Source organism: Argiope bruennichi, chromosome 8 (assembly GCF_947563725.1).
Source record: "Argiope bruennichi chromosome 8, qqArgBrue1.1, whole genome shotgun sequence".
Taxonomy (NCBI): Eukaryota; Metazoa; Arthropoda; class Arachnida; order Araneae; family Araneidae; genus Argiope; species Argiope bruennichi.
Window position 1 is genome coordinate 126879541 of NC_079158.1, and position 19346 is coordinate 126898886.

The window sequence follows — 19346 nt, forward strand, 5'->3', positions numbered from 1 at the left end:
TTATTCCGTTTAGAACTATACAATTGTTAAGCATCCATTTATCATGAAATAATAAATATCGATTCCTACATAGCTCGAAAGTATAAGTACATTAAATACTATATTTAATATTACATGCATTATTCTCAGTATGGATATGTGATATATATATACATTAAACATACAGTACATATATATGTGTATAATACAATTAAGAACAGTGCGATGAAAACAATTGTACAAAATAAGATGCAATAATTATTCAAAATTATAAATTAGTTTATAAAAAAATTCTTTTTCATTAAATCTGATGAAACTAGGCGAAATATTATTATTTAAATCAATATGAATTTTATACTCGTAAATAAGATTATATGTAACAATTCGGTTTCTTAAAAATCATACCTTGTTTTCGTTAGAGCTGTATTTTAAAAATTATATTAGACATTAAAATGCTTTAGGTATAACTCCCTATCTTCTTATATCTTGAATTAAAACCGTAACTGAGGGAAAGTGAAGTAAATACTTTTTTTTATTAAATACTCCAAATATCAATAATTTTTCTGATCCATTCGTTCTTTTAATAACTTTTTCACAAAAAAAGTAATATTAGAAAATTTTTTTTTGCCACCACAGCTTTGAAATATGATATTTATTTCATTATTTAACATCTGGGGAAACCGGTGTTACGCCTGAGGACATTATGAATATTTCACTCTTTGTGAGTCTGACCTTTCCACTCGGACATCACTTTTCGCAACATTGCCGAATGGAATCTACTAGGTTATTGATTGAATTCGAATTTATTTTATTCGAAATAATCTAAAGAAAAAAATGACTCCAGATTATAGGAATTTAGAAGCCAAGATTACACCACTAATAATCATTTTTTTCTTTCATAACAATGAAGAAAAACTATCACACGTTAGGATGACGCATGCAATTCATCCTAATAAGCCTTTTATTTAAAAAGAAAAATTATTTCCTAAACATCATGTGTACGATCAAAAGAACAACTTGTTTCAACATATAGATGTGAGTGCTACATTCGTGCATAATCCTTTTGCAGGTTGAAAAACATTTATATTCTAAGTGCTTATACTAGATTTTCGAAACGTCTACCAAACAATATTTAACGTTTTGTTACTTATCCATAGTTTTTAATACTTTTCTGGGAAGTGGCGAGAAATGTAGATCGAATGCGAAATATGACTTCCTTCCTTTCAGTTATATGGCTTGAGATGGAAAATTCTCGAAATATCTATTAAGAAGATGTAGCTCTGTTTGCCACCTCTCAATAATTTCCACTGTCTTTGTGAAAAGTAGTGAGTGAGATGTAGCACTGTTTGCTACCTTTCAATAATTTCCACTGTCTTTGTGGAAAGTGGTGAGTTAGATGTAGCACTGTTTGCTACCTTTCAATAATTTCCACTGTCTTTGTCGAAAGTGGTGAGTGAGATGTAGCACTGTTTGTTACCTTTCAATAATTTTTTCTATCTTTGTGGAAAGTGGTGTGTGACATGTAGCACTGTTTGCTACCTTTCAATAATTTTCACTGTCTTTTTGGAAAGTGGTGAGTGAGATGTAGTACTGTTTGTTACCTTTCAATAATTTTTTTTATCTTTGTGGAAACTGGTGAGTGAGATGTAGCAATGTTTGCTACCTTTCAACAATTTCCACTGTGCTTGTGGAAAGTGGTGAGTGAGATGTTGCTCTGTTTGTTACCTTTCAATAATTTTTTTTATCTTTGTGGAAACTGGTGAGTGAGATGCAGCACTGTTTGTTACCTCTCAATAATTTCCACTGTCTTTGTGGAAACTGGTGAGTGAGATGCAGCACTGTTTGTTATCTCTCAATAATTTCCACTGTCTTTGTGGAAAGTGGTGAGTGAGATCTCCATTCGTGTAGGACTGCTGTTATTGACGAGGGTAGTCGACTTGGCTGGGGATCTTGGTTTCCTTCTTCTCAGATGGAAGGCCCCGTAGATGAGAGGATTGATCATAGCTGTGGAACTTCCAAAAAAGAAGACGAATGTCTGCAGGTTCTGACTGAGGTGCTCATCCGGATCTAAGAAGATGAAGATAATCATGGTGACGTAGTAAGGTGTCCAGCAGACGACGAAAGTGAGCACGATGACCACGGTGATCATGAGGGACTTGATCTTGGCTTTATGGAGAATCTTGTGACGAGCGCCATCTATGGCTGTGGGGGAGCTTAATGTGCGCTCCTGAAACATGTTCTCTTGATCTGCAAATAGGGGAAAAAAGAATCATGATCAGATTCACACAACAAAAATAGGTTACATTTAAATTAACTGTTATTTTAAAGAAATAAGAGCTTTGATTATTTAAAATGAACGTTATAAATGCTAGGCCTTGCTCACTCTTTATGAAATTGTGGACGATGAAAGACATTTTTATAGCCGTGCTAAATATATCATTAACTTGCATATAATGTTGATGCTATATAATGTTGCCTTATAATGTTGATGCTATAATTAATCATGTAAATAAATAAATATAAGGGGCATTAAAAAGTCTCTATTCAGAACATTTTAAAAAGAAAATCATAATCACACATACGTTCGGTCATAAAACCGAACGTATGTGTGAAGAAATGTATACTAATGCTGTAAATAATCACAAAAAATAAGAAGTGATAATTTTTTTTGGAAATTGTATTTTCTTCTCCTAAAATAAATATCACTATAAACAAACACCTGTATCAAAGAAAGACTTCCAAAAAATATCAACTTCCATATTGCATTTTTTGAAATAAATTTCTTTTTACTAATTCTTCTTATTTTACTGTTTTTTAACAGACTACACATCTGAATATCCCATTACTTTATCTGAATATGCTACAATTTTATATGAGTATGTTAACTGCTTTATTTGAATCTAACATGGAAGGCTATATTTTTTTATTTAAATTTACTAGTTCTTTATCTGAAGGCGTCACACTAAAAAAAATAATAAATAAACATTGTTTCAAGATTTTCCAAAGATTAGTTTCTTAGACGTACCCATGTAATTAGCTTATAGAGACTACAATGACTACAATTATTGAATTTTTCCATACATCTGTTGATATTATTGCCCATCCACTTAAAATAATGGAGTGTAGAAAAAATATATCCACATCAAGCAGTAGAAATAACGGTTAAAAGATCGCCAGGGTTTACTCTTGATAAAAAAAAACTAAATAAGAATAAATTAAAATCAAATGATGGAGTATTTTACATAGAAAAGATTTAGTTTCATCTTTTTATTAGCAATAGATTATCTTGATGTAAATTATACATATTTCTGCGTTTAAGAAATGAAATGACTGATAGCTAATTTTGAATTTTTATCAAATATTTGGTCTCGATATTAACTTGGCTATTAAAGCTGAATTCCGTTACAATACATGGAAGAGATTGCTATTTGTAATACATGATCGTATCATTGACAATTGGAATTCGAAAGAATTTCCCTTTTTCCTGTCTTTTGGGGAAAACGAATGCATAGCTACCTTACTTAAAATAAAATCCGATGAATGAATTGTGTAGCATTTGCCAATTGAATGCACATTACTAAACATTTTTCCTTGTGTTTTAGATAAAATCGCGATGTTTATTTAACTGGAAAAACTTTAACAGTTTTTGGTTTACTTTCCAACAAAAGGGTCGATGATATGACAGGATTAAAATCTTATACGTAAAATTACCTTCTATTATAAATAATAATATTCAAGCAAGATATTCTCTTTATAATTCGTCTGTTATTAAAAGCAGCCAAAACTGGTTGCCAATTGCAATGATGAACGTGTCAGTTGTTTTTAAAAACCATTCATTGAAAGCAATCGACACATCATACATTAATGAATTTGTTTATAAAACAACTTAAAAATATTCATCTGATATTCCCAACAGTGATTGTACACCAATGGTTTCATCGTGATTGTCCGTTTATTCAATCGTTCCTTTTTTTATTATCTTCAGAAGTTCTTACATTTTCGCTGGCTTGTTGGAAAACGAAAATGAGTATTACATTCATTTCTTTTTAAAAATATTTCTCAACATATTTCCTGAGTGGTTTAATTAATTTCTTAAGCTGTTTAACACCGATGATATAGATGAAATTTAATTATGAAAATAGGATAGGGCAGTACAATAGTGCTATTTTTTTCCTAGATCCTGCTTTTTTATTCATCTTCTCATATATATCTCTAAAATTCTACATTTAATAACTTCAGAAGTTTGACATATGGGGAATCAACTTTCCCTCGGGGAGGGGCACCTCGTCATTGAAGATGAGAAGCTTCCGGTATGGCGGTTGGTTCTTGCCACCCTTTCAAGTACACGAACGGGTGGGGGTGGCTACCTCCCATCTATGATGGGACGTACTTCCTTAGGGAAGAGTTGTACCATGGCCGGTGATGGCCTTTAAGATTCAACCACAGTTCCCGCCAGAGTTACTGTCGTGATGGTCCGATCATTCAAGTTTTTCCGTGTGCCGTGCGGGTCGGAGTAGTCAGTCTCTGATATGATATGGGGAATTAACTTCTGTAAGATAACTGTGCAGAAATGCCGCTATATTATAAGTACATGCCGGCGAATATAAATGAGATAAATCGAAGGAAGTCAGGAAGATTTGGAATAGGCACATGTTTCACAAAATAAAAAGGATAGACAATTTGTAATCGCTTCTTATTCTTAGTTTAATAACGATCAATAGACTGACAATTCCTAAACTTTAGATTATAGTTTATGTTATATCTGAAATATTTTCTAAAAGAAGGATTTTGTGGGCGATAAAATTGATTTTAGATTGCAACCTAGATTAAGTGATTTCGAGGCACGATCCTTCTGTGATATGAAGAATTGGAGATTCGAGACTTATTTCTCTTAAGGCTAGTTATCCATACAAAACGTTTACATGTTAAAGTCTATGTAGAGCCAAACTTTTTATGATTGATACGATGCAGAAGTTTAGAGAGTGCGTGCAGGCTGAAGTGTCACCCACATCATTTGACCACTATTAAAATTAAGATGTACATCCCAAAATACTTCTCTTGCAACTAAAATAAGGAATCGTTCATTTCTTCAAATTAAAGTAACCGTTTATCACACCTTAAAAATACAAGCTTGAAAGAAAAGAAAATTGAAGAAATCGCATTTCGGCAAAACAGCACTATCATATCTTTATATCATCAAATTTTATCTTCAATCGTTCAATATATCATCAGATATCTCACAATAACGTGATTTCTTCAGTAGAAGCAGACGTGCTTTGAATATTTTATAATGAAATATTTAAAAGAATTACAATGCAATTTATTCATTAATATCTGCGATATGCAAGTGTATCAACTTGTGTCATTTACTTTGAATACAGTTTTCAAAATTTATTTCTCTTCGCCTCTATTTAATTGACAAATAACTTTTGATTTTTAGAATAATTAAATAATTTGAATAGCGTTTCTTTGAAGATAGCTTTGTGTCTAAAATAATAAACAGTAGTTCATAATTCAAGAGTATCATAAACATTTACTCATTATCTTTCACAACTGATTCCCTTTGATCTTGTCGATGGAAAAATCTTTTTAAATAAACAGAAAATGTACTTTTGAATTCTAGTGAAAATTCTTACTTTCAGATCTAAAGCACGTATGGAAGTTTAATATTCTAAAAGTTCAGAATACCATTCTTTGTGTCCCTGAAAGAGTCTAATTATTTAGATGTCAGAATGAAGGTTAATTGGAAAGAAAAAAAAACAAATTACATTTCCTTAACTTTAAAATCCAAGTATTTTTTTATTTTTTATCTTTTTATAAAAAATATTTTTATAGTTTTGTTTTAACAATTTAATACTTAATCCCATACAAAATAAAATTTCTCATCCAGTGTACTAACCCGAAATTTAATTTTTCGTTTAAACTGCAAAATTTTAATTTGTTTATAATTTTGTCATCAACACTGTCTTTATAACATTTGAAAAATTAAAAAAAAATAATAATAAAATCAAAATATATCATCATATAACTAAAATATTGTTTTTCTGTATCACATAGAATCCATCACTGGGCCTAATGAGATTTATTGGCGGCTCATACTCTATTACCGTTTCTGGTATTGTTAGGAATTTCTAATGCTGCTTTCCAGGGTACGTCGTTCAATCTTAAAGAAGACAGTTTTGTGGTCAACTTTGATGAATATGAAACGGATAAATGACACCCGTGGTTGGCGACAGATTTGGCGACAAAATGGAAGATTCCAGAATCGATCGAAATTTTGGTGATCGGACCATTAAGAATCGTGTGCTCAGTATCCAGTTCTATTGTGTAGTCATTAGTGAGTCGACAACCAAGTTCAGCTTAAACCAGTAGACATTACAGAATAGCAGGCGTTTAGGGACCGGAATAGTCGTGTGAAGTCTCTCTTCCTGCTGGGTTCGGTCTAACAGCATGGTAGTGTTACGGTTGCTCACTATCGATTTGCTGCTTGTGTCCTACTGTGTACTCTAAGTGCGGTTCTTGTATAAGTTTCGGCTGTATTTTGTAATCGGTGCATTCGCGTCTTTGCGTTGAATAAACGCCTTTATTTTATTTTTTTATTGAGTTCGTTAAATTGTTTACCCATACACCCATTACATCGAAATTGTTAGCTGTCATTGATCTCGAAATTTGTTAAGGAATTTCATGGCTTTTTCGTTAACAGTATAAAGGCTACATGTTGTCATACAGAGAATATTCTAAACAATATTATTATTACATTAAACTTAAAACTTTTTTACACAAATTTGTGATTCAAATTTGACGTACAAATTTGTGTATTTCAAATTTTAAGAGAATTTTTCTTTGGTTGTCCATTATTAAGCTATGATGCCTTGCTCCCCTAGTACTTCTTGAAACTTGATTTCCAAAAATGAATTAAAACTCTTTTTTAATAGAGGGATTTGCATCCAACAAGGATTTAGCTTTTAATGACTTCGTTTTTACTAATACACTTCGCTGCATTTTGTCAGGTGATCGTTTTCCAAACTCTTTATTTGTTGAGTCAAATTATCTCATTGCCTTCTGCATGCATGTATAAATACATACAAATTATATAAATACATACAAAAATACATACATACAAAAATACATACATACATACAAAATATTACGTACAATATATACAAGATATTTACATTTCAGCTGCAGGTGCATTATGCTTATGAAATTGCTGTTTATTACATTATTCTCTCAAAGATAGAAATCGAGCATTAGTTGAATTATTAAATGCGTTCTATGCTTTCAAAAATTGAATTTTACATTTTAAACTCAATTATTGATGAACGAGAATTTTATAATTCTGTACATTTATATATTCTTGAGAGCAATGCATTATTTTCGAAACTTTATTATCAGTTAACTGATTTAATTTAATTAAATTTCGAATTAGCCCCATGTAACACTGAGTTTGAGAAACGAATTTTATATTCCTTAATATTCTTCAAATAATATATAAGTCTCTGTCCCTAAAAGTAATAAAGATTCATGTTTATGTGTGTTTGTGTTGGCACTCTACAGGCAAGATAGATTGATCCACAGCTACATAATTTGTCACATAGATTCCTTGGAGAGTGGGAATAGACAGAGAAGAGGGTGGAAAGAGTGATATTTTTTGAGATTTCAATTAGAATTTTAATTAATTAAACATTAAGCTGAATTCTGGCTCCTTTCCGTCATAACAACCTAAAATAATAATATTGCTAACAAATAAACTTTACACCGTTTCAAAAATTAAAAAAAATTATCTTTATAATGATACTATAGTACGAATTTTTTCTAAATGTTGGCAGTTTTTTTAAAAATACTTTTTCCTAATTTTCAACAATAGATTACAATATAGACAAATTGCAAGAACGTTCAACACTTTTCTTTATTTCATCAGTTATTTAGTGGTGTGATTTTCTTCTATCGGTGAAAACTGGAGAAGAAAGATTTTGTTTAATATCTGCGTAGTTTACGAGGCGGATGAATTAAAATCGAAACCACATATTCACATTTTTAAGAACTCCGTGATGTCACGAGGTCGGTCTCCATTAGAAAGTCACACGGTCAAAAAGTAAGGGTCATATATAACACAAATGAATTAATAAATTTTTTATCACTGGAAAGTATACGTTATCATGGATATAAATTTATATTTAAACTATTTAACGAAAAATAAAAATAACCAATATCTTCGGTGAATCAGCTGGTGGCCAAAGGAGACTAGTTAATAATCAAGGAGAATGTGTCTGTGTATGTTGGCGTTCAAATGCCAGATTTCTTGACATAGATCTACCAAAATTCACACACATTACTTAAGAGGCTGAAAAAGTGCACCTTCTAATTAGAGTTTAAAAATTTTGAGAGATTTTGGAGTTTTTTAGCAATAACGTCTGAAAATATTGTGGCAAAAATTTATTTTTTCACCATTATAAAATTAAAAAATATATATTTTTTCTATTGAAAAATTAGGCGATTTTTAATATATATATATGTGTGTATTTTTTTATTTTATTTTCAACAATAAATTAAATTGCTGCACAGAAAGTTTAGCCAATTTAAATCTTTCATCAAGCATTTAATCACGTGATATTTTTACATTTAATAATTAGTGAAAGCTAAGAAAGAAAAATAATGTTTAAAAATTTGCATTGATTAGGAGAAGAATAAAAGGTGATGTGATAGTACGTGAACATTAGAAACTAGATAAATCGGACCATTACTATTTAAAACGCTATAATGTCATGTGACTTGGTTCTGTTTGGATGTTTCATGTACACAAGGAACAGAACAGGAGCTGAAAGTGTTTTCCTAAGAGAATCATGAATATTAAATTATGTACAAAAGATTTAAATGAAGGTAAATTCAACCAATATTCCTAATGAACTTGCTACACAGCTGGTTAAAGCTAAGAGAGAAATTAAAATTATAATTCTACTTTTATAAAATCTTGTATCAAAAATTGTTTTCATTATCTAAATCCATTAAATTAAATTTATTATTTTTTCCACTTCAGATAGATTTGTGGCAGCTTATAATTGCTCAGAAAATTAAGAAATAATTTAAACGACCGATTGCATTACGTTTAAATTATGATGCTTTATTGTGGACACAATTTCGTCTTTTAACTTTAGTGATGACCGAAAAATATCATTTCGAGGTACTAATTATGTTAATTTACAGTTAGAAACTTATTAAATAATTTCATCAATAAAATCATCAATATTCAAAGTTTTTTTGATCATGTAAAGCTTTTTTTTATCATGATATAAAAAAATGTAAATGAAATATGCTCATGATTAATGAGTCACACATGCATTTCCCACTTCCTTATGCCGTCATAAGCACAACTTTATCCACCTTCGCTGTGAATCAATATTTCAAACATGAATATAAGTCTTTAATTATGCCTAGAATTCGAAATATTTTTTTAAAATTTAATTCCTTTTAAAGAAACAAAGTTACAATTACTTGCCGATATGGAAGAGAAATGATGTATTACACTCAAAGCATTCGGACCTCTGAATCCAAAACGAATGAGCAGGGAGAAAAAAAAAAGAAAGAGAAAATAAGAGTGAAGATAGTCGAAGAAGTTTTGAAGAGTTCAGTCTTCTAGAAATTTCAGATATTTTATCAAACTTGAAATTCTTTGCTAAAGTTATATTATAAAAATCGTTAGAAAATAGTTTTTAAATATGATTTACAAAATTCGTAATTCAGAAATATTTGTCCTTTCATATTACTTTAAATAATAAAGTTTCTTATAAATTCTGCAATCATTACCACGTATATGATTGCTAAAGCTGTCCCTCAAAATTCTTTTTTAAAATAATATTTCACCACTCATAAACTAAAGCCCTGTTATTCCAATAGAATCCGTTTTCAGGTGTTATATGAAAAGTAAAGATGTAGAAATAAACCAAATTGAGGCATTACTTTAAAAAAAAAATTTTTTCCAATTGAACTAAAATAGATAATTTTTTTCAGAGCCTTTAACGTTACAATAGTAAATTTTTGAACTTCTCATAATGCCTATTTTACTATTAAAATTGTCCCAATTATTTTACTTGTTTTTTATTACTTGCTTGTTACAATTATTTGGCTTGTAACTTGCTTAACTAATAGCCCTTTTGTTAAATCTTTCATAAACAAATATGTACATACATGCACTCAAATAATGCATCTGCTGGTTATGAATCGTTAATCTAAAATTATGATTTCAAATATTTGTGTTTATTATGTTTTAAGAAGAAAATTAGTCTTTTTAGTATTAATGATATATTTCTAAACTCTTGATCTTACAAGTAAAAATTTATGTTTACTTCTATGAACAGTTAGATGTTTGAAATAGTTTACAAGAAAAAAAATCCTCTCTAAGATTTGGAGAAACACAATATTCTTTGGTGCGAACTATCTTTATGAATGCCATTTTCAGACAGCATTTCATGCCAAAATGGATACCGTATACTATTTGGTCGACATTATCTATTCTTTTTTTTATTTTGAAGGATATAACCGATGCACCAGCGATTTCAAAAACTTTTCATACTATAGAAGATGTTCCGAAGAATAAATTTCAAGCTGTGCTTTCCGACAGAACGGCGTTTTCGTCCATATCCAATACCATTGCGAAGAAAAAAGCTCGCCAAATCTTTTTTTATAAGAGAAGTTTTGAGCTGAAATCGAAATCGTCATTCAACCCTAAGTATCTGGAATAATAGTTGGATTTTTTTTTCTCTAATATCTCTTTAAAATAAAAGTTTGAAACTGGACTCGTAAGCTAAAGTTTTGGTGAATATATTTCACCAGAATTTCCAGTTCTATGCGGTAAAGTAACGTGTAAAATGTTTGCAAATGCTTCCTTTGAATATTTTTTGCATATGTAAATATGTGCAATTTTCAAAGTATATAAAAAAATTCAAAGTAACCTTTATTTGTATGCATTATTAGTGAAAAATACAAAACAAAAATAAAGCACTTAGAAATAAAAAAAATTTCCAAAAGCATATCTTTTAGTTTATCTATACAGGATATACATAACTGAGATAAACCTATTTAGGGCTATATGTACATAACTATACGCTAAAATCTGGCAAGTTTCTGAATGAAGAAATACGAAGGTCATTTAGGAATAAAATAAAAAAGATGAATTGCAAAAACTTTCGCCAAAAGTCGTTTTATGATAAAACTTCAGCATCTATACAAATGACTCGTATACAGTGAAACAATTATTAAGGAAAAAAACCCAATGAATGTTTTATTAGTTTCACGGAAGTTGTTATACAATTTTAAAGAATTCCGCTAACTGAATTTTTTTTATTGGAATGTACAGAAAAATCTCGTGGAGGTTTCGGAGCTTTGAAAAACTTTTGTAAAGGTGTAATGATCACAAACGAATTATGAAAACGCACACACACACACTTGAAATTCGTTCTAAAAGAAAAAGAAAGCAGAAATCATTGAAGATATTGAGCGTATGGTTCAAACTTATGGCCATCTCGTGCGTAGAAATGTTAACATAATTTTTCAAAAGATGGAATTGAAATACGTATTATATTCTCTTTACTATATTACGAAATTTAACATAAACCTTGTCATATTTTGTACTTATATGAGAAATTAAGCTAAAAGTACTGTCATGCTGTTAATATTCTTTATATATTAAAATGATTTGTTCATGTTTCTAAATAAGTGTAAACCACTTTTAAAAAAAGATGGTTTGAAAATTGTAAAAATAAACTATTTTAGATATGAACATTTTGTTTCACAAAAAGTGTGAAACAATATCATTTCATTGAAAGGGTGGCATTTTATATCTGTTCTAACAGAATACGAAATTTATAGTTATAAGATAGTTGAAAAATGTAAAATTTTAAGCTTGCAATACGTAGTATGCTTTCATTTATTCACACTGATCAACCTTACAACTAACGAAAGTGTAATATTAAGGATCGGAGGTTACAAACAAAAAAGATTGCTTCTAAATGGTAAATTAGCAACAAAAAGATAAAAATAAAATGTATAGAAAAATACAAATATACGGAAATATAACTTAGTATATAGTAATTAATTAAATAAAATAAGCATACATTATTTGACTAAATAGCAAAAAAAATTTTTTAATTCAATATTAGGTTATTATAATAGAAACTATCAACAAAAAAAACCGTTATGAAAATAAATTAAAAGTAAATATTTCCTGTGACAAAACTAATAAAAGATGCTGTTACATTGTTTAAATGCAATAATGAATTAAATGGAGTAAAAAAGAATGAAATGATGAATCCGGCCTGAAGAATTTTTCAAAGGTCACCCTCAAGCAGGTATTCAAACCAGGGTTTTTTCTGTGAGAGGTTTGGTTTCGTCCAAGTAATGTTCCCCCGTGACCCGAAAATCCCAAGAAATTGAAAAAATAGCCCTAGTGTTGCTTTAAAACGGGACGTTAATATAACTAAACTAAACCCAAGAAATTGAGATTTTTGAAGATAAGAATTAATTACAATAAATCACAGACAATAAATTATACAATAATAACTAAAATATTATGTCAAAAGTCAAATCTAAGCAAGGTGTGGCAGCGCTACTATATTGCTCAGTATTTTTGTGAAGTGAACTAAAACTGACCTCATCTTCACGGTATAAATAATATAGCGTCAACTTTTAATTTGTTCTCACTCACTTGTAACAACAGCTGTTCGAACGTCAGCACTCTGATCGTGTGGAAGTTATTATGATGTTTTATTAATAAATATTTCGTGTTTGTATACCGGAGTTTTATTCTTGCAAACTGCAAGCTAAGAACGAGGATTGAGCCACACAAGGCCATAGCAAAATGTATCAAACCGAACTACAATAAGACCAATAAATCACAAAGCCAAAAAAATCAATAAAAAGTAAAAGCAAAAAACATACCTGTTGAGAGTAAATACTCCAATAACTTTTATGAGGATAATTAAACCTATCAGGGCAGACCATAATTCATTATTGCATTTAAACTTAATGCTTATTTCTAATTTGCTTTATTATTATAATATAACTCAAAAAATCGATAGGCGATATCCCGTAATCTGCCAGGACCGAGGTGGCCTGGTAGTAAGGTTTCGATTTCGGAACCGGAGGGTTTCAGGTTCGAGAACCCGATTCAACCGAAGAAACATAATGTAAGTGGTTCTAGTGCATGTTAAATCCGTCGGGACCAAACGCCTTCCCGTTGGTGCTGTGTGGAAGCTTGAAGAGAGAGGTGCCATCTCAAGTATCGTCCTTGACATCTGACTATGATTCAAAATTGCGATGTCAGTCCCAAAAGAGCTCTAATACTGCTTTAATACGGGACGTTAATATAACTAAACTAAACCCGGAATTATATCCTATGGAGGCGATTTCCCGGAATTTTATTCAATTAAGAGAATGTACTTACTGGCTATAGTGATGAAAGTGGTGACATAGGTCACGATGAGAGTGAGCAGAGGCAGAAGGAACATGAGGATGAGGCTGAGAGTGGTGTAGAGCTGTTCCTGCCAAGGTGCTGTGTAGAAACCGAAGGTGACGCATTGGTAAAAGTCTTCGATGAAGGGTCCTCTCAGAACGCTGAAGATCACCGCCTGAAAGAGAAAGACAATTCGAATATTAACAAAGTACTTCAAAGCAAGATGAAAGTGGGACGATTTAGAAATGAGACAATTCACTAGTGTTACTCGTATACAGCTATTCCGGTAATATCTCTGGGCTTAGTGCTGCAGCTGAATGTGCTGTATTTCCCAATGCAAAATGCATTTTTACAGTAAAAACTTTTTATTATTCACCTTACTGACGAAAGTGAATATTATTTAATTAACTGCTTTTAAAAGAACATAACTCAAATGAGGCAAATTAGATTCAACATTTGATATGGATTCATAATTTTGTGGTAAGTATAGCATGTATAAGGAAAAATAAATTGCATTTGAGCGGTATGTTATTGAAATATCGATTATTTGAAGACAAACATTACACAAACAATGCACAGAAGCAAACTCAAAAATTAAATTTATGGTTTAAAGAAAATTAAAACGAAAAAAAATTAATCTATATCTTGAAGATCGAAATTTTAACGACCACAGTAACTGCTTGTACTTCATATACAAGAAAAGGGAAAAAATTAGACTTTTTTTAAGGGGATGCCTTTTATTACTTTTTAAATTCTGTCGTTTACTACTTTGTTACTTTGTTCTTTAAATTTTCTTAATACGAATTTATGAAATTTTTGACTTTCGAAATATACATATTATGTACTCTGGCCGAAATAAAATTAGCAAGTGATGTTGCATAATCTTTTTGTGGAAAACTGAATAAAATGCACGTTTAAATGTGTTTGGTATATTTAAATACGAAATCGGCAAGGTTCTGCATTATAGCTTTGGTTTTTGTCTGTTTAATTTCATGTAAGGTCGAGCATTTTAAACATTAATTTATCTCTTAAAACTGTTTCTATTTTTCAAGCCCAACTTAATTCGGCTATTACAAGTAATATACTTTATTTCTTATTCAGTTAGGCCAAATGCAAAATTGTATACGGTTTAAGAATATTTTATCTATAGAATATTTGATTCAAAACGATGTGTTTAAACAACATTTAAGATTGTTAACATTATCTAATTAATTTTTTATTTTTAATTCATAATATTTAGAACTATTTCGAATGAATTTTCTTTGCATAGACATTCATATGATATTGTATTTCTATTTGCTATCGAGGTTAAAATAACTTAATATATAAAAATAAATTATTGCTTTTTCGTATTTTATACGCTGTCGTGCCGTTCTTCCGGTTGTGATAAAAACTTTACCAGCTTATTGCTTGCACTTGCACGATATTTCCAAAATTATTTCTTCTACGGCAGCAGCTCGTCGCGTAATAGCTAGACTATAATAAACTAATTAGATTGAAGGGAATATTTATATTTCATACTTCATCTACTCATACAGTTCTGTTACCCTCATTTTATACATACCGTCTATTGATAAGACCGGAAATTCGTAAGATTAAAGAAAAGCTTTTTAATAAGTTCGCACCAATATTTAACTTAAATATAACAAAAGTTTTGTCACATAAATTATGTTTGCTTTGTTTAATAAAAATAATTTAATTCCAAAATTTCTTTCCCTTATTAATTTCTATGAATTATTTGACTCTTTTTTTCAAATAAGTAGTAACATTATACGATGGTTACTTGCTAATGTTGCTTCCTTTCTGTTCAGTATTTTCAATATGAGAAATTAATTATAAAAAAATAGCTAGACTCGGAAAGTGAATGTTTGAAGCATTGATTTCTCATCACTTCATCATCCAGAATTCTGAAAAAAAGAAAATTTTCAAGGACTTAATCTCTCCGCACTTCTGTTTACAAGCGAATGGGTTTTCTTCTTCTTTTGTGCTTACGCAATGCGATGTGTATTGAGTTTACTTTCATAATAAAGAGCTTCACAGAATATAATTACTGATATCTATCTATCGACGTACTAGTTTTAGAATTTCCGGATATATTGATAAGACTGCATTTCAAAATTTCTTTATCTTGCTACTAGTGTTTTGGCAATATCGTGTTCACTCTCCCACGGACAATCTATCGATTGACGAAAATTGTTCAAAATTAAACAGTTATCTAGAATTTTATAGCTTTTTGCTTTTATGAGCTATCGAGTTCACATGTAAACAAATAGACAGAAATTCCATCCATTGAGGAATTTGGCCAAAATTCTTTATGGTTCTAGAAATATAGTAAAATAAATTGGCGAATTTAATTTATCTAACTTGCTGCATTTTTTAGTTGTCGCAATTACAAGAATTTCTTTCAGTGAATTTCAATCAAAACTTAATAGAAATCTAGAATTTGGGTTTAAAGATATTATGAAAAACTTAATTTGTCTGTTTTGTTGCATTTTTAAGTGACAATATTCAGAGACGGATACACATAATTAAAAAAGGATTTTTTTAAGAGTTTGAACAGTAAACAAAATATGCAAATTTTTTAAAATTTTAATTTTTTTGCTTGAAGATTACAATACTTTCTTTTTCTAGTTAAGAAATTAAATATCTCCGCAGTTTCTGATGGAAGAAGCGTTTATGTTGCAAAAAAAAATATTTTTCATTGTAGTTATTCATTATTTTATCTAAAAGTTACACACTTTATAAAAAAAATAAAGAGTAATAAATATAAAAGCAGATAATTATTCTTAGTGTATTGCAATTATTAATAAATAAAATTTTCCATAATATTCTACAAACAAATGGTAAATTTGAAACCGAAAAGACTCGTATTGTTTAATATAAAATTATTTTATTCTCGAACTTTTCTAATTTTCCGAAATGAATAAACGCCGTTATATTCATAATCTATTTCTTGACATTTTAATGCAATTCATATTCAGCACAACAACCTCATACACAACATTCATATTCAGAAAATAGTTATTCTGTAATTCATATCTGTAGATAGCAGAGAATAAAAGCATTTTTAGGTGTACTTTCAAAACTCAAACATTTGTTTGACACCTTTATTTCAGATGTCTGAGAAGATCTGAAATTCCAGTTAATTGTTTTCGTTAAGAATTCTCTTAAGTACAGGATCTACCGCCTGGGCACATTTCATAAATTGGTATTTTTATTTTTTGTTTAAAGCAATAGCAATATTAATAGCAATAAAGCAAATAAACATTTTTCAAATATATAAGAAATATTCAAGGAAATATCTCAAGAATTAGAGTTTAAATTAATGTGAAAACTATGTTATAAATATTTCAAATATTATTAAGATTTGAAAATATATCTATTATCTATTTCTTTTGAAAAGCAGTTATTCTAAGCTTGCTTATATAAAATACGAACTGATGCAAAATTTTGTAAGTAAAAAATAGATATATGCTGATTAGATAGTCAATAGATATCTAAAAAATAACGAAGAAAATGTTTTATCAAGAATTTCATTATTTAAATGTTGATTTTTCATAAAGAAATTTGAGAAGTTAAAATAAATTCTAAGTGAAGATGTTTTCATTTCAAATAGTTTAACATTCTTAAAATGATTTAATTTCACATTTTTCAAACTCTATAAATTAATCTTTGAAATTCAACTATGGCAATTTGAATTTCAAGTTTCCTAAAAGCTCAATAACGAAAACAGAGTTTTTCCAAAAATGCAGATCCATGAAAATATAAAATAGTTTTTTTTGAGGGAGGGGGGCACTGTTTCGTTGCCACACATAATAACTTGTATTTTGGGGCACTGTTTCGTTGCCACACATAATAACTTGTATTTTCTGTTTCGGCTTGTGAGGAAGTATTTGTGTAGCTCTACAAATATTCTTTGTTTGCTCTCTATAAAATTATATTATTCTAAAACCAGCAAATGAAGGAAAAAAGTTTTTATAGCTTCTGAGTTAAAAAAAAAATGAACAAAAATATACTTTGTCTATTAGTTTTGCCATAACATACTGAAGCTTGATACACGTGTACAATTACATTATTTTTGAAGACCATCAATAAATTATTAGTAGCAAAAAAAAAAAGGATGTGACAAATTAAATTAACCACGATGTATTTAAAAATTAATTTTAGTTCTTGCATGGAGTTAAAACTAATTCTCAAAATAGAATGTGCTATCTAATTGCGAAGAAAATGAAATTTGTAAATCCTTTTAAATTAAGAAATAGATCTGACTTATTTTCAAATCTTGCATATTTTATTTTAATAACCAATATATATATATATAAACATATCTGAAAATAATATGTTACCAAACACTTTTTTTGAAAATTAAGTCGTAACTTATAGATAGTAGTTCCCATGAACTCATTTGTTTTGACGTTTTAGGGTATATAACTATAATGATTTTTCTTTTATTTTTAATTCTTTAAAATGTCACGCCGAAATTTTTAGAGCAGAGAAATGGATAAAAGAAATGTAAAATAAAATTTCACAAGTTAGATTGAATAAAATAAAAAAAATTTACTTAAAAGAAATAAAAAAGTGAACATCACCAAACATGAAGACTTTAATTATATATTTTACAGTTGTTCTTTTGTGAATAAAATATTCGACATTTTAAACTTTAAAGATATTGTATCTAAACGACTGACTTCGCTAATTTTCAATCATATTTTTGTCGGTAAGCTAATATTTACGAAATTATCTTCAAAGGCAAATTTCGCGAGTCATAAAAAAGAATTCCATTATTACCGGCGATAAACTTTCGAAAGTCGTGTTACAAAATTAACAAAAGCTACTGTAATCCTTTCAAATAAGAAAATAAGATCGCGTATTTTCATCTAATAAATATTGACATTTTTAGCGAACACTTTGATTTCTTTAGCGTTTAAGAAAGGTTCAGTGGATTTTCCAATCCACTGCTTTGTATTCATTCCAATCACTGAAGTGGTAAAAATGATTTTGAAAATACTAACCAATTATTAATAAACAGGTAAATTTCATTAAGGAAACAGTTAAAATATTTTTGATCTTTTAAGCGGCGTTTTGTTTCACATGTTTATTTATGCAACTAGGCTTAGAAATTAAAGCTAAATACACTTACTTCTATTTATTCCCGTTTTATTCTCTTATTTAATTCAGAATTCCATTTTGAAAGCGCTTTTCCTAATTAGCAAGACTACGTCAAAAGATTATTTTGAAAATAATATAGTTCAAATTAAAGCCTTAAATTGGTTTATTTATTTTGAGAGATATTGAGTTTTCTCAGTTATTTAAATTGAAATTTTTATGCTTTCCTTTCAATGCCATTCGAACTTCGTTCAACTCCGAATTAAATTTCAAGTTGTATTGAAATAATTTATTACTTTGAAATGAACGCTGAGAAATAACTTATTTATATTGAACCCAATTTAAAAACTAATTATCTTACGTTTTCCTGAATTTTTATATTATTTAAAATATGCAAATGAAAGGATTGAATGCAAAAATTGTTAAAATTGCGGTACTTACTTCGAAGTACATCTTTTGAATAAACTGCAGCATATTTTGATTTATTAATTGTTAATAAGAAATATATAAATATATATATATATTGTTTCAAAGTTTTGAGTTCATAAGTCATATGAAAACTGTATTTCATTTAAACGAAAATTATGTAAAACATTCATTAGTTGCGATAGCATTACAAATACATTATAATCATTATTTAGTAAAAATCTAGTATTTTAATAATTAAGAAAAATGAAAACTAATAAGGGATTTTCTTTTACCTTTAAGCATATAAATAAGAATATTAAAAAGAGGATTTTCTGCCGGAAGAAATTATTATACATTTATAAAAAGAAAAATTAAGTAAATAAGATGCAGAAAGCAATGCGATTTG

The 19346-nt window shown here is 29.1% G+C and overlaps 1 protein-coding gene across 1 annotated transcript; it reads right to left on the bottom strand.

The window, feature by feature from the left end:
- Nucleotides 1-1831: 1831 nt before the first annotated feature.
- Nucleotides 1832-18985, bottom strand: LOC129980768 (gonadotropin-releasing hormone receptor-like). The gene is made up of 3 exons (XM_056091152.1): nucleotides 18974-18985; nucleotides 13418-13601; nucleotides 1832-2226 (listed from the first exon to the last, which is right to left on the bottom strand). Exons 1-3 carry the CDS (start codon nucleotides 18983-18985, stop codon nucleotides 1832-1834), a joined length of 591 nt encoding a protein of 196 aa, XP_055947127.1.
- Between the last annotated feature and the right edge of the window lie 361 nt (nucleotides 18986-19346).

Bases quoted from the DNA above. Each gene is read 5' to 3' on its own strand.
- LOC129980768 (XM_056091152.1), bottom strand. The intron at 2,227-13,417 runs GTAAGTACATTC...CCCTATTTGCAG, and splicing joins CACTTTCATCACTATAGCCA to ATCAAGAGAACATGTTTCAG.